The 20,839-nt window shown below is 46.4% G+C and overlaps 10 protein-coding genes across 10 annotated transcripts; 6 read left to right on the top strand and 4 right to left on the bottom strand.

Annotated features, from left to right (window-relative positions):
- Positions 1–560: 560 nt before the first annotated feature.
- On the top strand, positions 561–2,485 carry N7478_004015 (ankyrin repeat domain-containing protein; the record flags this gene model as incomplete). The annotated part of the gene is made up of 2 exons (XM_056920229.1): positions 561–922; positions 985–2,485. 2 exons carry the CDS (start codon positions 561–563, stop codon positions 2,483–2,485), a joined length of 1,863 nt encoding a protein of 620 aa, XP_056778266.1.
- A 144-nt stretch (positions 2,486–2,629) lies between these two features.
- On the bottom strand, positions 2,630–3,598 carry N7478_004016 (NAD-dependent epimerase/dehydratase family protein; the record flags this gene model as incomplete). The annotated part of the gene is made up of 1 exon (XM_056920230.1): positions 2,630–3,598. The coding sequence occupies one exon, from the start codon at positions 3,596–3,598 to the stop codon at positions 2,630–2,632; it is 969 nt and encodes a 322-aa protein (XP_056778267.1).
- Positions 3,599–4,222: 624 nt separating this feature from the next.
- N7478_004017 (AFI1/MesA family protein) lies at positions 4,223–6,698 on the bottom strand (the record flags this gene model as incomplete). The annotated part of the gene is made up of 4 exons (XM_056920231.1): positions 4,223–4,857; positions 4,929–5,928; positions 5,981–6,041; positions 6,094–6,698. 4 exons carry the CDS (start codon positions 6,696–6,698, stop codon positions 4,223–4,225), a joined length of 2,301 nt encoding a protein of 766 aa, XP_056778268.1.
- A 674-nt stretch (positions 6,699–7,372) lies between these two features.
- Positions 7,373–8,347, top strand: N7478_004018 (uncharacterized protein; the record flags this gene model as incomplete). Its single annotated transcript, XM_056920232.1, has 2 exons — positions 7,373–7,841; positions 7,920–8,347. The coding sequence occupies 2 exons, from the start codon at positions 7,373–7,375 to the stop codon at positions 8,345–8,347; spliced, it is 897 nt and encodes a 298-aa protein (XP_056778269.1).
- Positions 8,348–8,737: 390 nt separating this feature from the next.
- On the top strand, positions 8,738–10,218 carry N7478_004019 (uncharacterized protein; the record flags this gene model as incomplete). Its single annotated transcript, XM_056920233.1, has 3 exons — positions 8,738–9,199; positions 9,293–10,041; positions 10,095–10,218. The coding sequence occupies 3 exons, from the start codon at positions 8,738–8,740 to the stop codon at positions 10,216–10,218; spliced, it is 1,335 nt and encodes a 444-aa protein (XP_056778270.1).
- A 784-nt stretch (positions 10,219–11,002) lies between these two features.
- Positions 11,003–11,230, top strand: N7478_004020 (uncharacterized protein; the record flags this gene model as incomplete). The annotated part of the gene is made up of 1 exon (XM_056920234.1): positions 11,003–11,230. One exon carries the CDS (start codon positions 11,003–11,005, stop codon positions 11,228–11,230), a length of 228 nt encoding a protein of 75 aa, XP_056778271.1.
- A 2,267-nt stretch (positions 11,231–13,497) lies between these two features.
- On the bottom strand, positions 13,498–14,996 carry N7478_004021 (cytochrome P450; the record flags this gene model as incomplete). Its single annotated transcript, XM_056920235.1, has 4 exons — positions 13,498–13,669; positions 13,721–13,887; positions 13,973–14,287; positions 14,352–14,996. 4 exons carry the CDS (start codon positions 14,994–14,996, stop codon positions 13,498–13,500), a joined length of 1,299 nt encoding a protein of 432 aa, XP_056778272.1.
- A 1,157-nt stretch (positions 14,997–16,153) lies between these two features.
- On the top strand, positions 16,154–16,949 carry N7478_004022 (uncharacterized protein; the record flags this gene model as incomplete). The annotated part of the gene is made up of 3 exons (XM_056920236.1): positions 16,154–16,205; positions 16,264–16,329; positions 16,381–16,949. The coding sequence occupies 3 exons, from the start codon at positions 16,154–16,156 to the stop codon at positions 16,947–16,949; spliced, it is 687 nt and encodes a 228-aa protein (XP_056778273.1).
- A 524-nt stretch (positions 16,950–17,473) lies between these two features.
- On the top strand, positions 17,474–19,050 carry N7478_004023 (MFS transporter; the record flags this gene model as incomplete). The annotated part of the gene is made up of 3 exons (XM_056920237.1): positions 17,474–17,643; positions 17,696–18,152; positions 18,223–19,050. 3 exons carry the CDS (start codon positions 17,474–17,476, stop codon positions 19,048–19,050), a joined length of 1,455 nt encoding a protein of 484 aa, XP_056778274.1.
- Positions 19,051–19,150: 100 nt separating this feature from the next.
- On the bottom strand, positions 19,151–20,104 carry N7478_004024 (C6 transcription factor; the record flags this gene model as incomplete). Its single annotated transcript, XM_056920238.1, has 1 exon — positions 19,151–20,104. One exon carries the CDS (start codon positions 20,102–20,104, stop codon positions 19,151–19,153), a length of 954 nt encoding a protein of 317 aa, XP_056778275.1.
- Positions 20,105–20,839: the final 735 nt, after the last annotated feature.

Genomic DNA, 20,839 nt, shown 5'->3' on the forward strand with positions numbered 1-20,839 from the left:
CTTTTTCAGCCTTGGCTTGTTTTCTTTGGAGTTACGGGCATGTGTGATGACAGCGAACTTGAATCTTTACTGTGTATTTAACCTTATACTGACATTTTTAATCTTAACCACACCTCAGGGTGCTACTAACTTACCGACTAGGAAAAACTTTAAAATTTTCCAATCTCCCGTCCTAAGATCGTCGCATAACCTACTATAAGTAGGCAATAGCGCTCGCTAACCTATCACCATGGCACGACTCTCAGCTCCTCTCCGAAAAACCCCACCCCTTATAATATCTAAAGGTCGAAAGAAAAGCAAACCTCAAACTTTTAACTCAAACTGCGAATCTAAAGCGCTCCATCCAACCCCATTGATACGAGAATTTCTATCTTTAGCCCCCAATCTCGTGATGTAGGGTGGGGAACGTCAGCGGCGCGGGGCCATAGAACCTCTCAAGAGCGGCTCAGCCCCGAAACTCCCAAGAAAGTAACCTTAGCGTAAAAAACCAGACTGCTAGTTTTAACAAATATTCAATATCTACATCTTAGCCCTGTAAAGAACATCTATGCAGTTTGACGATGACTTCGACTCAGGCGTCCCGCCCGCCCCGCGCACAACTAGCGGAGATATGTCCATTGGCCAGCGAGCTGTATGGCTCCACCCGTAAATCAACATCGCCAGTGAACCAGGCAGCGAACGAGCTGGGCTTACTCCTATCGATATTGAGCTGTACAAGGACACACTGCTCTTCACATGACACAGCAAACACAGAGCTGGGTCTATCAGATGCGCTTGATCGGTGTCTTGTTGTCTTGAGGGACTTGCAGGTGGCGCAGAAGAGCGTCAGTGGGGTTGAAACGGAGCATCAGATCATGGATCTTCGGGCTCGATTGAGTTCTTTGATTTCTGAACTTAGTATTATGAATGCTAATATGGAGACGTATGTTTTTGCCATTTTGAATTTAGTTGAGGTTCTGTTGCATAATCTTATATTTGTTTTAGGTCATCCCAAGATAATGTCAATAAGGCTACCAGGACATTTATTGAAGAGATTCATGCTGGAAAGCGAGATTCTTCAATCGTTTCTAGAGTCCTCGATACTACGTGTACGCTTCCACTTTCTGAAAAAGACGAAGCATGGCGAGAACTACAAAAAGGATTCGAAGAGCTTGGTATCGCGCCGGAATCATCGATGGAAGATCGCGACTTGATCAGTACAGCGCTTGAGAGAGCCGTCCGAGAGGAAGGTCTATTGAAGAATAGAAAGAGAAGAGCGCCATCTCAGGTTATAAAACCAATACAACAAACTAAAAATAGTCCCCCGGTGCCCCGGACGAGAAGCGATCACAACAGAACAACACCTCCACGCTCTTCTCCAGATGATTTCCCTATCCCCAAGTCTTCCGATAGAAACTACATGTTGAGTTCCAACAGAGACAGGAGGCCATCATCCCAAGCACACTCAGATGCATTCCCTATACCACTATCCAGCGAAAGTCACACCCAAGACGCCGACAAACACATCTTACCAAGAGAAGACTTCCCAATCCCCGTCCTCTCAGCAACATACTTCCCCAGCAGCGACACAAATAAAGAAGCCTTACTACCCAACATACCCGAAAGTTTCCCAATCCCCGTCGCAACAGAGCCAGAGCCTACCATCAGCACCACAGACAGCCGCACGCTCGAGTCTCGTTCAGACGGCAGTTCCTCAACAGGAAACACCTCAGTCTCAGTATCAGGAATCAAGCTCCTCCGAGGAAAAAGACCGAGCATAATGCGAAAAATGAAATACAAACTAACAACCAGCAAAGAGGAATTCATCGCCCTAATAGAAAGCGGAGGATTATATCCCGTGAAAAACGCCCTAGACAAAGGCGCAGAAGTCGACACGATGGATTTGAAGAGCCAAACAGCACTGATGGTAGCCGTCCGCGCTGGACACGACCATATAGCCGACCTACTACTTGAATACGGAGCCGTCACAACACGCCAGTCAACACTAGGCGAAACGGCACTAAGTATAGCCGCCTCAAAAGGATACGAAGGCATTGTCCGAATATTACTCATACGCGGTGCACCGGTGGATCAATCGAAAGACACAGGGAAGACGGCGCTATCCCAAGCTGCAGAGGGCGGACATGAGAATGTCGTACGGTTACTTTTCAATGCTGGAGCCGATATCAATGGATTTTGTCATACGGGCGATACGGCTTTATCCCAGGCTTCTCAGAATGGGCATCTGGATATTGTTCGGTATCTGTTAGATAACGGGGCACTGGTCGACCATACTGCTTATCCACGGCGGACGGCATTATACAAGGCTGTTGAACATAAGAGGCTAGAGGTGGTGAGGGTATTACTGGAACGGGGAGCAGATCCTCTTCGTCCTGAATCTATTAAAGGGTGGACGCCGACGTTTCTTGCAAGTATGCAGGGCCAGTCTGAGATATTGGATCTGCTTAATCAACGTGGGAATGCTGTTCTTTATGAACAGTACTGAGAATCACTGAACGAGTTCATCAATTCTTTGAAAGCCCAATATTAGAAATGAAGAGTAAACGATCAATTTATAATGAATAAAATGCCATAACGAAGCCAAATGTCTCAAATTCCTAGATAGAATAATGTGATACTCCGGTCATCACTATTTAGCTTGCATCGCAGCCACGAAAACATCCATATCATTCGCATACCCCTCTAATCTCATCGGCTTCCATCCCAAAACCTGTTTCGCCCGCGCCGACGACCCTCGAAATGAAGTACGCATAGCTTCAGTAAACAAATCTCCACCGTGACCCTTAAGTATCACCTTTCCCTGGAATCTACAAGTAACCACCAAAGCATTGAAGATATCTCGCATGCTTTCATGGCTAGTCACCAGATCAAAGACAGGGTAGACGCCCGACCCAGATACCATAGCTAAATTTTCAGCAGCGTTCACAAAGGCACGCGCCGCATCGTCGACATGAATATGTCCAGCTTTAGTATTACTATCGAGTGGAAGTTCAACTGGCTCCTTAGAGTCGTTCTTTGCAGCTGTAAGCACTGGCATAAAGAACGGTGACCATAAGGGTCCCTCTCGTCCATAAATCATCCCAGGTCGTAAAATCATCACATAAATAACGTCATGTGCGTTTAGTACCGCACTCTCTAGATCAACTCGCCATGCAACAAGCTCCACGGGAGGTGCCTTGGTATCAGGGCCCACGAGATCAAGATCATTTATCGCTTCGCTAGAGGAACCGTGTACCCACGTCCCAGAACAGTATATGAAACCCAGCTTAGGTCCTCGGGTGCCTCGCTTCTTGTAACTTTCTAGACGCTCTTGTCCAACGATAGATAGCTGTTGAAGAATCTTGTATGATCCCGGACCGGCATTTGTAACGTCGACGACGAGATCGATATTCTTGGAACGAATGATTGATAGGTATGGCTCGGGGTCGTTGACGGGGTCGGCACATATAACTGGGCGAATCTCTTGACTTGCGAGAAAGCGGGCTTTAGTCTCTGTTCGAGCAATGCCGTAAACCGTATGTTGGCCGGTTTGAATGAATTGGTTGGCAACTTGGCGGCCTAAGTAGCCTGTGGCACCAAGGATGAGTACTTTCGGCATTTCTTTTTCGTCTTAGTTTGAGGATTTAGGGTCGTGGTTTAAGTGATTTTGCTCTGAGAGGGTTTGTTGCCATTGTATGAAAGGCTGGAGTCTTTTATATCTCAGGTATGGCTCCGAATTTTGAAAGTATATGGGGTTTAGTTTATCTCCGTGCTACAATTCAATTATGATGATCCCCCGCTAAATCCGGAGTCCGTTAAACTCAACCTGTCGCTGTGTTGGACCCGGCAGGAGAAAATTTGAGTTTGAGGTCTGGATAAGTGCCCGGCGAGGCTATTGCTGATGATAATCTTTTATCTCCGTTCTAATTCCGTCTATGTGGCATAGTGCACCCGTAAAAAATAAAAATCTGTTTGGGCGATTGAGAGTGATTTGGTTTCAATCTAACGCCAATGGTGTATATCCAGAGCAATGGCCTGCATCATAAACTTTGTAATAATGGTTGTGTATAGACAGGGAAATATGCAATGAAGCCCAAGGCCTGCAAGCAGAGACATGGACTCTTAACGTCGTCACGAGTTCGAACAAGAAGGGACATAAGCGCAGGAAAATATCGACAAAAGCGCTCGTCAAATGAAAATGGAAAAAAAAGTAATAACAAATAACAAGAGATCTTTGTGAGCATCAGCTTCTCCGCTGGAAGCTACTATCTCCAAGAGCAACACCGACTAGGCTTTGTGGTTCACCGCCAAAGCTTGCGCCAACATTGGCGGTAGTGGGAGAGCTAGAGCCAGAAGCAGGACCAGAGATAGGGCTCTGCGCAGCATCACGGTCACGTTTCACCCTGAAATAGCCCAGCTTCGCAAAGCGGGTAAGGTGAGACCAGAAATGTCGCCCGGCTGGATGAGAGGCTATGCGATCGAGCAAATCGCATGTCGCTTCGCGTACGACTTGGTCTGGATGGAAAAGACCCATGCTGAGGTAGAACAGGCCAGCCTGGTTCTCCGGAGCAACTGCCAACAACTGGCAGATGCCAGTATAATCCTTCACTGCATGGGAAAGGGCAAGGTAGATAGCACCCGCGTCTGCGTGAGAGAGCTTGAGAGATCTCAGTCGATCATGATGATGATGTAAATCGGGTCGCTGGATAGGGCGTGCGGGATAATACATTGCAGCTATATCTTGAATATATGAATAGTATGATCGCGTGTTTCTCCAGCCTTCAATCCGGGAGACTGATGCTGAAAGCTCACGCTGCTTGGCAACTTCGTCCGTCCATACATAGCCGTGGCCTCGAAGCGAGGATGGATCCGATGAATCTGTTTGTTGTCCCGTGGGACTATCGGGTGATAACTCCTCCCGGGCCCGATGATGTAGAGATTTGATGCACCGTAAACGGCTTCCTCAAAGGCAGCGGCGACGCGAGTGAACTTCATAATATATGCCCGCCATTTCGCTCGGATCGCATTCTCGCCATGTCGATTACTGATGCTACGCAGAATATCTTCGATGAACAAGTTGTCGCCCGTAGGATCTTGGTTGGCGTGAGAGGCTTGATTGGGCAACAGTGAATTCTGCTGTTGGAAAAACAAAAGGCCCTCTGTTACAGGTGCAGGTTCAACATGGCTCGAGATCTTCATCCGACCCGTCGGTAAGTCGCAGAGTACATCCCACCACTCTGGATGATTAGCGAATGTGGGATTTGTGACACCTGCAATGAACCCAGGCACCTTGAGAAGATCATCAATCTTCGTTAGATCAGTGTAAGGGAAAGCATGGCGAGTGAATCCACGCAAAATCCCGCCAGATGCAATAGCACAGGCAGCAAGGACCGCCTCAGCTACTTCACCAGATGGTCGATTATGCCCCAGGAAGACAACTCGTTTCTGAGTGAGGATGGCGTTGACGAGAACAATAATTGGATGAGTAAGTGGCCCACTTGTTGTCAAATGGGGATGGTTTGGGAAAGGTTGCGGAGATGTAGCATGGGGACCCGCGAACGTTTGAATAAGTTTGATCAGAGAGAAATCGCCCACGGTTTCTGGCCAGATGACTGTAGGTATTTTGACTGGGATCGGTATGTCGTTATACACCACTTTTGACTCAAATTCGTGGGTATCCCGTGGTAGGACATATCGGCTCGTCGACTTCTTCGGTGACGGTGGGACATCTCCATTGTCGGCCTCCTCTTCTTCCCGTTGGCGGACCATTTGCTCAAATTTCTCGAGAAACATTTCTTTGGTGTTGCTGGATTGTAATATGTGGCGTTCTAGGAGTGACATTTTGGGCATCAACGAAAGGTCCATGGAATTCACGGCGTCGTAGAGTGAAGCCAGAGTCTCGGGGTAAGGTGATTTGAAGTAGTCTTCTAATGCGAGTAGGAGGAGCGGCTAAAAATGGTTAGTATTGCAAAATTGAAGAAAAGAAAGAAAGTAGATCTACCTTGTAAATGTGAAGAAATGAATGCCTTGTGCAAATTGCCATCGCCTTGACGACCGCGCCTCTGTGGTACTTGTCAGCATCCAATTTATGATCGTAGGGACGCTTCAACGTACCTTCGAACTGTATGATCTTGCTTGGTATTTACCAAGTTGAGAACATACATCAAGGGTGGACCTTCTCCACCCTCCTCATCATCAGTGCTTTCTCCATCCGAGGCGTCGTCTGGATTTTCATCCTGGAGATGCGCTGCCTCCTCGTTCGCATGGTATTTTGACTTGCGCTTCTTCTTTTTCTTTCCGTCTTCTGTTTCCTCCTCCTCTTCACCACTAGTATCCTTATGCAGGAAGAATATCGTCCAGTCCTGACTCCGCACATGGGTTTGATCCGGCAGCATTAGCTCCGCTAACATGCTCTCATCGCCACTGATGGCCGCCGGGTATTGGTGTTCCATGATCGGACCCCGATCAATGTGAAAGGATGCGACCAGAATATATTCCACATGGCGCTCTGGTGAATCTAGTGGGTATTGTGACTTGCATCGTCGCTGCTTATACCCCACCGCATTTTCCGTCGATGTGCGCCGAAAGGACATTTGAGAGCCGCTTGCTGAGCGGCCCACGAATGAAGGAGCTGGGGAAAGTCTAGGGAGGCCATTTGTTTTGTTATTGGAAGCAGACAGCGAGTCGTTCGATGGTCGATACGGTAGGGTCGAGGCCATCTTCGGAGGGGCAAAAATGTGAGGCGATAGCTCCGGGGTAGGCGATTGGGTTAAGGAGCATGCCTAGTCCTAACAGGCGTGGACTGCGTCAAGAATTAGGAGAACAGGAAACCGAGTCTATCCTTAAAAAGAGAAATCGAGGACAGGTTGATTGATTCAGGAGTCGAATTTGTGTATTTCTGCAAAGCAATGACTTTTTGGTAGGCCCGAGCGGTGGTTCAGATGGTTCAGGGGTCACTGATCAAAAAAGAGTGATCTCCACAGCGGGGAGCTGATAGGCGATAACAGCTACAGTTTGTGTATAACTCTTTTTTCTTCTTATTTCTATAGGAGAAATTGAGACCAAAATGCACCTCCATGGTGAAAAGGATATTATTTCGATGAGGGGGGAAATGAAGAAGAATATAACAGATCTAATTGACATATCTTATTTGTATAAACTTAATAAATACTGTTCTTCAAGCAACAATTGACTGATCCAACATACAAACTTGAGTCGTGCATAACTCCGCACGTGCCCACGTCGGGCCGACTGTGTTGCCGGGGCATTGTTTACTTGCTTTCATCATCGTCTTCTACTCCGCAGATCAACTTTTGCGGTACAAATCACCATGGTATGGATCCTTGATTTGATAATGTGCTCATGACTAGTCCTTCAAATTACTAACTATGAAATGCAGGCGAACAATCCAACCTTTAAGCCATCACCTCTATCCTTTGGCGGCAACGGACGAGCATCGCCCTTTCGGCGACCCTCGACGCCCAACTCCCCGCCTTCAGGTCGCCCGGCGACCCCAGGAAGCTCTCCAAGCAGAGGATACACTCCCATGGTGTCGCCAAGCAAGTTGAATCAAACATATACCGTCGAAGATGGAGAATCTGTCTCCCCGCAGTCGTCGCCGATCCCCCAACCCAAATTCACCCGCGAATTACCTCCATCTCCTACCAAGGGAGCACAATCACCTGGCCATACATCGCCAATTGTGAGTAGATCACATGCAGTGATGGGTGGGGGTGGTGATGCATCATCTAAATTACCGCCAAATCAACTACGGGAGATCAGAGAGGCCTTCCAGGTTCTTGATAGGGATAATGATGGGCTGGTTGATAAAGATGACGTCGCCGATGTTTTGAAAAACCTGGGTAAGTGACGTTTATCAGATTCCGACAAATGAAATTTTATGCGCCCGCGATTACTGACTTTTCGATGTTTCTTTCCAGGCCAAGATACTTCGCCCTCTAGCCTTTCAAGGTTCTTCCCACCCGGCGCAGGAAAAACAATCAACTTCGCGACCTTTTTGAACACATTATCTCAATTGATGTCTCCCATGTCATCATCTCAAGAGCTCATTAATGCTCTGGCTGCATTCGACGATGACGACAACGGCCAGGTTGATGTGGCGGAGCTACGCGACTCTTTACTCCATACAGCCCCAGAAGATGGAGGCGTACTTCTGACAGAGCGCCAAATAGATGAGGTTTTCAGTGGGTTTACTGGACGTCGTGCATTTGGAGGCCGGGGCGCGAAAACAGGCGGAATGGGGAAGAGGGGCGAGGTTTTTCAATACCACGACTTTGTTCGCAGTATAGTAGGCGGAGGTGAGAATGGAAACAATGGGCGACGAGAGGCTGGTCCTAGTCCGGCTTAAACTGTATGACAATATCGGTGTTAACTGCGGTTGGTGTTGGCGGGTGGTTCCTTTCTGTTTGTTTTATACAATGGGTTTGCAGTGGCCTTTTTTTCTTAGCCTAGGAACAGCATGGAGATTGAGTCTTATGAATCTATGTCTACAATTAATCAGACAAATAGCAAATAAAGATCATACTAAAAAGTCGCGAAAATGTTTCAGATAAAATAGATAAGAATAGCAACATGACGGAATTGTCGTCCCTCACGGGCGCGCGGGATCCGCATCTATCTCCAACGGCAGAAAACAATCGCCAGCCACCGTGACCGCTGCAACTTGGTTCCTTTCCCCATACTGCTACACAACGCCAGATGGTGCGTGTAGCTATCATCAGTTCATATATTGCCAAGAATGGCCCACAACATCCCCTCTTGGGCTGTTGAAAGTCCTGCTGAAACCCCAGCCTCGCCACGAACGTTGCGCACGCTGCGCAAGATCCGATCTCACCAGGTCTTGACAACTTCTAACGCCCTGATTGCACAAACCCAATCGTCCCAATCGTCTCGTACCCCTGGAACTTATGCCGCAGATAAGGGATTGATAATTATGCCAGGCAGCACCCCCGCGCGAGCTTCTTCACATCGACGAGCTCGATCCAATAGTGACGCAGCAACTCGTGCAGCCAACCTCGCAGCCCCAGCTTCAACGCAAAGACGCCCAGCGCGCAAGACTGGTTCGGGGATCGGAGTCAAAAGATCTCAACTAGAGAGTCTTTTGCGCGATGGACCGCAGAGTGGAAAGGGTCGCGACGGTCTCCAAGAGCTCAAATATCTCGTTCTATCATGCAGGGTAGATGCAGATGGAGATGGCATGGTAAGAGACTTGCCCTGGATGACGTGTTCGACTTTTATTGTCATTGTCTTGCCTTTCATGATTCTGTGACTCTGACATTTCTTACCGCTGCAGTCTCCATACCGAGTCTACCTATGGCTCGTTCTTCTCAACCTCTCTCCTGTTCCCACCGACGAGTACCTCGCCTTCATCCACCGAGGGCGATCCCCGGCATACGCCAAAATTCGCAACGACACATTCCGCACCCTAGCCACGGACCCTCTTTTCAAGCGGAGGGTTACCGAAGCCAGTCTAATCCGGCTATTGAATGCTGTAGCATGGAAATTGCATGATTCGAAAACAAAACCCAAGTCCCGACCTTCGTCCTCTCGAAGGCGCACGATGGAACTCTTAGTCAATACACCACCTAGAATCGCCGAGGAACCAGAGGAACCAGACTCCGCAAACAATACGACGGTCAATGAATCCGCGACATACGTACAAGGCATGAACGTTCTCTGCGCGCCCTTCCTGTATGCCGCGCGCAGCGAGGTTGAAGCGTACGCATTATTCCATCACTTTATCACTAAGGAATGCCCCGGCTATATTCGTGGAGCTATGGATGGGGTTCATAAGGGTCTTCGACTAGTTGATAGGTGTTTGGAGGTCGTGGAGCCCAAACTCGCTGCCCATCTTTTTTCCAAGGGAATGCATGCAGAGCTTTATGCTTTCCCTTCTGTTCTTACATTCTGTGCTTGCACACCTCCCCTCCCGGAGGTCCTTCATCTATGGGATTTTCTTTTTGCATATGGGACACATTTGAATATTGTTTGCATTGTGGCTCAGTTGCTTCGCATGCGAGACACTCTTCTTGCAACCGATAAGTGAGTACTGCCCATTATCTACATATTATTCGCAATACTAACAGTCTAAATAGCCCGAACAAAATTCTCCGAAGTCTACCACCTCTTGATGCGGAAAAGATCATCGCTCTGACTGTGCTCTTAGCACCAAAGATTCCTGCTGATCTATATGCTGAGATGGTAACCCATGCGACATGATCGATGACCGAATCATCACACTGTACATTTTTTGCTGTATTTCCCCCCCACGGCCTGGCTTTGATTGATCATGACCATGGCGTTTGGTTTATTTTTGTTTCTATTTATGAGTTTACGGTTTGTGGTTTGGTCATGAGATACGAAAACTGCACCACTACGACCCTCAAGATATGCTCGAACGAATTAATGATGTTGCATAAGAAGCCTGTTTTCGTAGACGAGTACACATCAAGCTGTACGCTCCGTTCTATGATCTGACCATAAACACAAAGCCATATATATCACAATTCCTTGGAAGAGACCCAAGAGTCGGTTCCTTTCAGAGTAGCCCCACCTACTTTGTATGAAACAAGATCAACAACGGTACAATAAAATGATAAAAAGCGATATCCTGATATCCGGTACGCAGATCATGTGGCTCATTCATGCATGAAGCGGTTCTAACAAAGACATACCTCCGTTCCCAATTCCGGTATTTCGCACAGACGCAAGTCAATGGACTATTGTAGATAAGATGCTTCATAATCCTTGTACTCAACTCAAGTTCGCTTTTACACCTTTCAAGTACTATATCGAGATGCACACTCGAACCATGGAAAGAGACTTGTTGCTAAGAACAACCCGTAGTATAAAAGGCAGCTATCATCTCGAAGAGATAAATATAATCCCATGAAACAATCCTTAATTGCAACTTAAATTGTCACATCCATTCACTACATACTATCTATACCCTCAATTTTGAACCTACCTTCCCCCACCATCATTATCACCATAAGCAGTCAGAATGGTAGTAGCTACACTCGATATTACCGAAATGAAGTTCTCCGCGTTGCGAACTGATATAGAAGCCGCTCTTCAAGAACAAAAGCAAATCGCCCTAGGAGGCAAATACGATGTCATGGCCGGCGAAATAGACGACATGCCCTACATAGACTCGCTGCAGAAGGATATCCTGGACGCCCTAATGAAGTTCCACGCTCTAAACTGCACGGGAAAATGGAACGATGTGTAATTAGACGAGTCGAGAAAATTTACGCTGCCTTTAAGGAAGTTTGTGAGTGGTTTGGAATCCGATCTGCCGAAGAAATTACAGAGGCCTTGTCAATTATCTTGATTCATGTCGGACGGTTGCGGATGCGAGGTTATAGAGACCCCCATGCTGATGAGATGGATCGGCAATTGAATATTGTGGAGGGAAGGCTCTTGCGAAGTGATCCTATTAAATCTGAGACGGATGTTGGGGTGACTGAAATTAAGGATTTTGGGTTGCGTGGTATTTGTAAAGACTTGAATATTCATATGAAGCAATGTTCTTGCCATTATTGTAGGGAGGGACCGATTTGAAGATGTGTGTTTGTGAGATTTTAAGGTTGAAGGAATGTGGAGCCCGATTCAAGTTGTTTCTTCTTGGAAATGATCATGGTTTTAATATTAGAGCTTTTTTTTTTAATTCATGTACAGAATTACAAGTCCCTTCAGTACAGTCTATGATCTTAAGTAGAGATACTACTAGTAGTAGTATACTTCAAGGTTATTTAAATAGTAATGATATATCTCTTGATAGAGATCTGAATCAAAGTCAAATTCACCTTATAGTATTATATAAACAAGAATCTAAACTTTCAGTTCAGGTGATCTCTACTTGCGACCAATAAACCCTCTGCGAACTTTGCAAGAACCCTGACCTCTCTCAAGTAAAAGGAGTAAAGACCCCCCTTGGCCAAGTTATGAATATCTCATCTTAGAACATTATCGGTAATAAAAGATGTTCCATGCGGCATCCTCGTCGACCAAATATCGTAGCCCCATATTGTGTAAGGTGTGGAGATTTCCTGATTAAGGAGGGTGCCTGGTGTTTCATTGGGATACAGTTTCTCTCTATGTAATTTATCATGCCAAAGGACTAGGAACCGGTGCCGTGGTTTCAGCTTTTCATACTCCGGATCATGTGCATAATACAGATCATTGTTGGTCCTTAGGATTCCCATAAGATGCTCTTCAAACATGGATTTACATTCAGGCGATGTTAAGTCCGCGTTGTCGGGAAACCAAGACTTAAATCGCTCTCAGCGAAGAATACCCCCTGTCTTGCCAGGAGTGTCATCGAGCTTCATATCAATCCAAATATGAGCGTTCAAAAGCCAACCGCTGCCTTTTTCAGCATCTGGAGAAAGAGAAGCGGCCTTTTGATATTCGGAGACCACTGAATGCGGCCTCCGTTGAGACAACAGGGCCTCAAGATCTTGTGGAACAATAACTTTGCAATCGGATAATTGGAGAAAAGGAAGAAGAGCAATATAGTAATCGTCATGATCGTCTCGATAATACGGTAGATTGGGAAATCATCTGGGAGAGCCGCGGAGGCTGCGTCTTGGTATTCCATCTAAGACCCATTCCCTCAGTAGTCTCACAGTGACTAAAGGTATTCGAGCTTTGGCACTGCTTGCCACATACTTTAATGCGTCAACCAAGGTATTTGATTGTTTTATAAACCGATTATACCTGTGGGGTCGACAGATGAAGCAGCGTGGATGTGAACAATCGCCCGAGGGGTATCCCCGTTTGCATAGATAAACGCATGGAAGTAATCTTGCAAGCTGTTTTTGTTTGGCAAGTCCCAACATATTTTTTGGTTATGGAAGGATACATGTACGAGCATCCGCTCAGTAGGGAAAGGCCGGATAACAACAACACGCGAAAAGTCCCGGTGGAACCGGTGTGGAATCTCATAATATAGAAAGGGACTACAGCAAAGCATCGAGCGATAACTTCTCAACGGTGTTTCAGGTGTGCTGAAGATAAGAAATCCCCTAGCGGGGCAAGAGACGTGCCCCCGCCCGGACGGCAAGGAGTAGTCATTTGAACGGCTTGGAAGATCTGGAAGAGCTCTCCAACGAGAGGACAAGGCAATTTCAAGCCCGAACGAGAACAGGAATAGTCGAGAAAATATTAAGAGTTATGGGAAACGACAAACCGCGGGAACGAGGCCCTGGCTTAAGATAGCCGTTGGGGGTATGTAAAGTGATCTTTGAACCTACCTTTTGCCGCATCCGGGCCCAATCTCACGCGATGACTAGCAAATTTCACATTACTCAAGCCACAGATTGGTTTTTTTAGTACTAAGTCACGGTTTTGGCTAAACTTACACATACGTCAAGAGGTTAACCAAGATCAGATAAAGTACACTAGGTCAGAACCTTGTTTAGTCTTGTACTAAAAGCCAAATTTTAAGTAGTCAAAAACAACATTTGAAATCCAGAAATCCTACTCCAAGGACTCTTAAAAGATCCCTGTGGTACTAGCTCTTGGTGTCAAATGCACCTTTAACGGGCCTTTCTCCCACATAAGAAAATTCCTTTGTTTGATCCAGTCGCTGCTTTCTTCTGCAAGTTGCATATCGAAATTAAACACAACGAGAGCAAGAATGAGGCGCATTTCACTGTATGCGAGACTATATCCTTTGTTAGTGGATATTCACTGTAGTAGATTTTGGGAAACATACTTTCTTCCTAGACAATTCCTTGGGCCAGTGTGAAATGGTTGAAATGCGTCAAAGCAGTCGTTCATAAATTCCGGATCTGATAAAAAGCGCTCTGGATGATATGTGTTGGGATCTTTGAAGTACTTCTCGCGGCGATACAAGGCCCATTGGTGGATAGACAGATTAGTCTAGAAGTTGACGTGTTAGCAAGTGGGTTCTCCAAAGGTTGATAATTGATCAAGTGCCAATGTCCAGAGTCCGATGGATGCTTACATTCTCCGGTATGAATTCACCTAGAACCATAGACCCATTCTTGGGACAGACACGTGGAAGACCATTGGCAATAGGTGGATACATGCGCAGCGCTTCGTCGAGACAGGCCAACATGTATGGCAGCTTGTTTACACTGATTAAAGTGATCTCTTCCTGACTCGTAAATGTTGAGCGAACTTCATCTTTCAATTTCTGGTATGCATCACGATTCTGTAGTAATAGAAAGGTCACCCCACTCAGTAGTGATGCAGTGGTCTCGGAGCCTCCGATAATCAGAATTTCGGCGTTAGAGATCAGTTTTCCAATGCTAAGATTCTAGTCACGAATCCAAGCAGGTTAGCTCTCAGCAGTTCAATATAGCAGGAACTACTCAACTTACAAGCTCATCTTTATTCTTAAGCAAGCGCTCAATCAGATCTGGTCGCTCTTCCGTGATAGCAGCCCGACGAAGCATCTTAGCCTTTGTCTCATCTTTATGTTTCTGATGGGCTTCTTGCATCGATTTCGGAACAAGGGACTTGAGAGTGCTTTTCAATAAAGGGAGAAACGTCAAAGCTTGTAAAAATGATCCCAAATATGCTGCTTCGAAAATCCCTTTGATCCATTGATCATATTTGCAACCTTCTAAGCATCCAAAGGGCTCCCCAAAGGCTAAATCCCCAATGATGTCGAATGTAGTAAAATTATACCAATCCGAAATCACCAAGGGACCAGCTCTGCAGTTTTCGTGGAGTTTCGCTATTAAGAGATCAACATATTTCCTAATCAGAGGCTCTTGGTCCCTCATGCTTTTGTCGGAGAATCCATGAGCCATCTGCCGGCGCAACTGTCTATGCTCATTATGATCCTCGTTGGCAATATGAAGAGGCTCATCAACTGCGCGATAGAACCATGCGGCTTTCGCCATCTCTGGTTCTCCGTTCCTGTGGCCAAAGATATCTTTCCATGCATTAGGATGGGAGAATGCAAGCTCGTCGGGGGCAATACGCACGATATCTCCATAGCGCTCGTGCAATTCAAGCATGTCAAATGGAAGAGTACCACGCGTAGCACGACGGAAATACGGAATTCGAGAGATAGAATGAGATACTGGGCCAGGGAACCGCCTCAGTGGATGAAAGTAGACATTATAAATGGCCGTTGCAATGAGATAGATAATTGGCTTGAATTCAAATTTTTAGGAAAAGATTGATTCGCTTGCACAGGAAGGAGACATACCGCGGATACAATAACTATCAGAATGCTTTTTGCGTCGATTAACGACGCAGCCCCTAGTTCTTGTAACATGGTTTCGTTATATCAAATCAAATGAATCTTGAAATATGCTTTGATAGCCTTTCCAATACTATCGACAAGTCTTATTGGGGAGAGGGGCTTTTATATCACAGTGTATGGCCATTTTCACCTCGGCAATTTCGGGATACCGTTGCAGGAGCAAACTGAAAATATCAAGGCAGCAAGTGTGATTAGACTAACTTAAAACATCGAGATCCTATAGGTCAAACACTGAAAGCATCTAATTTACTGGGTTTGGGTGTACAACCCCGCTTGTCGATCCAATTTCATGGCGCAGGTTTGGGTTTGGCTAATTGTGGCACGAAGTCCTATCGCGAACCCGAACCCGAGCTCGAACCCGAACCCGAGACGAGCCCGCAAACGCCAAGCTATCAATCATGATGATACCGTGCAGAGGAGGCCCGATTGCGAATATCAGAGGCTTGATTTTTGAGTAAACTGAGTTAAACTTAGTTCCTGCGCCATCCCGCATGGTTCTGCACTTCATTGTCAGAATAGGCTGCCACAAATCTGGAAGGTATTTACAACTAGACTGTCGATCTTGAGACTACTAGCATCATAGCTTGTCGCAGCAGATAATCTTTTATTGTTATTGCCTAAACTTTATGGTTTATAAGACCCAGGTCATGTCATTGATATTTAGGGTTCAGTTCAACCAACAATTGCGATCTCTCGCGATTTCTTTTGCCTGTCTCAATTACTCTTACCCGACGCACAAAATTCACACATATATTCCAAGGTTGACCCGGGGGTTCTTATGTACACGGGCCTTCATTCATAATGGCTTCATCGACATGCGGGCTGTACATGTATACCCCAAGCCTGGCACTTGCTTTAATAGGAGTGATCATTTTCTCCAGCTTAGCTTCCATTCTAAGTTTCCGAATGATTCAGACCAAGACTTGGTCTAGCATATTTCTTGTCCTTGGGGCCATATGTAAGGGATCCGCTTCGACTTTATTACGATCCATTTTCTAATTAACTATGGCGCTTAGTTGAACTATCAGGATACATTACTCGATTGATTTCGACACAAGATGTTTGCAACCGTGCAGCATACGGTATCCAATCGGTCCTTTTATTACTGGGACCAACTTTGACGATGTTGTCAGTCTGCATGATACACACGAGTTTTGTCAAAGCCTTGGATGCGGGAAATCTTTGTTTCATCAGATTGAAATGGCAACAGCCCCTCTATTTGAGCATCAATGCCATTCTGATCTCTTTGCAAACTATTGGAGGCATCATGACTGTTGCGTCTACCTCAGAGACGACGGTCGCCACAGGAAGCAAAATGACAATCGCCATCTACGTTGTCCAGACTTTATTCTGGGGATTTCTATTTGCGGAGAACATCTGCATGGCAATCCGGCTTCAGCGTCAGGGGTCGAGTTCCTGCGAAGATTCGGTTGCCAATTGGAAGACGTGGAATCAACTCTTTGGCCTCGCAATTAGCATCATTGCCCTTGGCCGCAATATCATGCGCTTGACTATGGCTGGTGGGATTGCCTTTCTTGTTGATAATGAATGGCCATATTACGCCTTTGACGGGTATCAGATGGTGGTGGTTTTGGGTGCTTGGGCAATTTGGTATTTGCCGGAGAAATGTCAAGATATTCATGAAAAACGGAACTACAGGAGCCTCATCAGGCTAGAGACTATTGGAAGTAATCCTGAATAGAATGGCCTTACTAGAGACAGAAAAACACGACCATTTCAATTTTAAAGACTTTTCCTTCAGAGTTCCATGAATCAATTAATCCACAGTGGATACATAAGCCCCACAAAAGCATAATTAGGTCCATCTATACTCCACATAGGTCGAGCTTAGGGCCAATAGAATATAACCGCATCCGAATACGACGATGGCTCGGATAGAGAGGTAGAGACCCCGATTCGTCTCGTAAGTCTCGAAGGGCGCCCTAGAAGTCATCTCGGATGTTATTTCTGTCGAACTCCCCATAGACCTCGTTGGACCTCGGGGCCCACTCTTTCCTCCTTTCTCTTATTAGAATGTATCCTCCATTTGCGATGCCTATATAATGAAGCCCACAGCCATCACCGCTACGATAGCCAACATGGCATAGACCCACTTTGTTTTTTCTTTCTCGATCACTTTTGACCGGACCCGAAAAAGACATATGCGCTTTAAGACTTGGAGGCAGGATGTCAAGTCCAACCCAACCAAGCCCCTCTGACCAAGAGATGGGCAGCGTTGTCCCAGGGCCGACAAGCGATAAAAATGAGGAGAGCTCGGAGTCCTTCGAGGTTTTTTGGGATGAGCCGATTGACCAAGACTCGGAAAATCCTATGAATTGGAGCCTGGCTCGGAAATGGACCATTGTCGCAGCCGTCTCTTTCATTACATTTTTAACGTAAGCATTTGCTGAACGAAAAAGTAATGAAGGTCTTCTTTAACAAGCCTAGTCCACTCGCATCGTCGATGTTCGCACCCGGTGTACCTCAAGTAATGGTGGATTTCGAAAGCAGTTCAATCATCCTCGCCACCTTCGTCGTTTCGGTTTACATACTCGGATTTGCATTTGGGCCGCTAATCGTCGCCCCGCTTAGCGAATATAGTGGCCGACTGGTGGTTTATAACACTTGCAACGTCCTTTTTCTGGTCTTCAATATTGCCAGCGCGTTGGCTCCGAACATGGCTTCTCTGGTGATTTTTCGATTTTTGGATGGTATTGTGGGTGTGACACCAACAACAATTGGCAGCGGGACGATCGTAGATGTGTTTCCCACTGAGACCCGGGGTCGAGCGATGGCACTTTGGTCCTTAGGGCCTCTCTTTGGGCCCATCATAGGACCAGTTGTAGGTGGGTATTTGGTCGAAGCCACAAGCTGGCGATGGGTTTTCTGGGTTCTTTCCATAGTGGTATGTGCTTGTTGAACTGAAGAACTTCGCTAAGAAGATTGAACTACAACTAACTGTTATTCCGGTTTAGGGCGGAGTCTCGTCAATTGCCTTCTATTTTATCGTTCCCGAAACGCATACCCCGACTATTCTCGCGCGGAAGGCAGCGCGTCTAAGCAAGGAGACAGGGAATAATGCATATAAATCTCGACTTGATGACGGACTTCCTGCGAAACAAAGGTTTTTACAGAGCATTCTTCGTCCCTCGAATATGCTGTGCCGTTCGACCATCATAGCGTCTATGTGTATTTACATTGCGGCGCTTTACGGTATTCTATACATTCTGTTCACAACATTTACAGAGGTTTTTGAGGGGCAATATGGATTTTCGTCTGGCGCAAGTGGCCTCTCGTTCCTGGGAAGTGGTGTTGGTATGCTACTTGGCCTGGTTTATTCCGGAAGTCTAAGTGACCGCATGATCAAGCTCAGGTTGAAAAGAAATGAGCAACCGCAGCCAGAGGATCGGCTTCCTTGGTATATTGCGATACCTGGTCCGTTGAGTATCCCAATTGGGTTATTTATATACGGATGGGGCACCGATAAACAAGTCCACTGGATTGTTCCCGAGATCGGAAATGCCGTGACAGGGTACGGCATGATCATTACTCTTATGGGAATTCAGACTTACTTGGTCGATGCTTTCACACAGCATGCTGCGAGTGCAATTGCAGCATGTACTGTTCTACGGAGCTTAGCTGGCGGTCTTCTACCCTTGTGTGGATTGAAGCTATATGATAAGTTAGGCTTGGGATGGGGCAATACTCTGCTGGCTTTCATTGCTTTGGCCATGGCACCTATTCCTATATTATTTCAGTTCTTTGGGGCGCAGCTGAGGGCTCGATCACAGCCCCTCAAATAGGGAATCCTATATAATCTTTCAAAATCAAACCAATTTATCATCGCATCTTAATGCAGGGCCTTCTGCCACGGGTATCATGATTCTCCTTGGTTAATTAAATTCATATAGAATCAGGAGTCCATGATATCTGTTCCTTTGGCCAGCGTAGCCAGCCTTGATATCTTTCATCGATCAGGGAGGACAGTTGTGACATGAGCCGCCCGCTGACTCCTTCCATAAACCACATCCCTTCAATTTGACGCAAAGCAACACAGAAGTATCCGAAGATGATGAGTGCTACGGGCGCTCCTTGCACTAGCGATTCCATATATTCGTCCGAAGCCTCAAGCAACCAGGCAAAAATGTCGGCTGTTTGGAGCCTTGGCTCCTCATGTGGCTTCAAGACAACCCCCAAAGTTTTGTTTAGCGCGATCAAAGCCTCTTCGTACACTTGGAGCCGTTGAGGATCCTGTGAGAACTCGCGATATATGAATTGTTTTAGCTCCCATGTATACATTTGGCCCTGTTCCATTGCGTGTAGGCTTCGAGCGGCAGCCGCATCATGCCCATTATTGAACATTGGGCCTAATCTTCCTTTACTGAGATCATCACGGCTATAGTCAATCACGGTCTTCGTTCCCCGGAAAAGCAGAACCCAATTTGCTAGGCGGCCCTGCTCAAACAGAGAAAATGAATTGTCTTCAGAGCGGACGCCGGCACACGCAAATATACAGGTCAGCGAGGAGAACAAAAAAAGGCCTGGGCCGTTATCCGACGCCAAAGAAGGCATATTAGGTGTGACCATGCACATGGCCAATTCATGGTGCATGTGTGCTTGAGTGATGCAGCTTTCTCGCCTTGAAGGATCACATCGAGCGAGGTGTAGAGCACTCACAGCCAGCATTGCATGCATAACAGCTGGCATGGTAAATCCAACTTGAGGAGCTTCATCCCGCCAAACTGCCTGAACGACTGGTGTTCGTGATAAAGTATAGCATGTGGAGATCATGTAGTGGTGAAAAAGCTCCATATCATGGAGTTGAAGAGTGGATGTTGAAAGAGACTGTGGTAGCATGGTGCTTGGACTGACACTTTCTGCTACTTCATCCGATCTCACCTGGCAAGCTGCAGGAGTAGGTTGGGCTGACTCCGGTCTGCCCGGAAACGAGCAGGGAACTCCATGCCGTGTACAATTCCCACAGGCCGGTTTACGCTCATCGCACTTCAAGTTCAATTAGTAGGCTTAGCTTGAAATTGGAGCATGTACTTACGATAACCCACCTTGACTTTTCTCCTTTTGCAAACGAGGCAGCCTGCTCTTGACTTGAAATGTGAGCGGCGACCCACGGTGTTCGATGCCATATTTATTGACTGAGATTTTCAGGATTGATCATAATTGAGACTTCTTTGGTTACAAATAAAATGAATGCAAGTTGCAATGTTCAACAATCCCCAGCATAAAGTGCTAAAGATGCTATACAAGTGACTGGTCAAAGCCTCAAAAGAGCGCTACTGCCCTCCCTTGTACTTCGGATTCGATCGGAAATGAAGGATCCTGGGAAATAAGAAAAAGGATTTGCTTGATGTGTTTTTCGAAATTTTCAATACTGTCGAGGCTTTTGTGTCTATGTATTAGTCCGAATTGATTTAAGTCCATATTCGACGGTGGAAGGGGTGTTAGGTAGTGATTCGGATGTATAGTTATTCCGACTCCGTATCCCCAAGTGGCGAAGGCGGCTGATTTCACATACTAAGTGTGATCGTGAAGTGTTAGCCATGATTTCATTTCTGTGATCGGCAAAGGATATGT

This window comes from Penicillium angulare, assembly GCF_028827245.1.
Source record: "Penicillium angulare strain IBT 27051 chromosome Unknown utg000004l_segment0_segment0, whole genome shotgun sequence".
Taxonomy (NCBI): domain Eukaryota; kingdom Fungi; phylum Ascomycota; class Eurotiomycetes; order Eurotiales; family Aspergillaceae; genus Penicillium; species Penicillium angulare.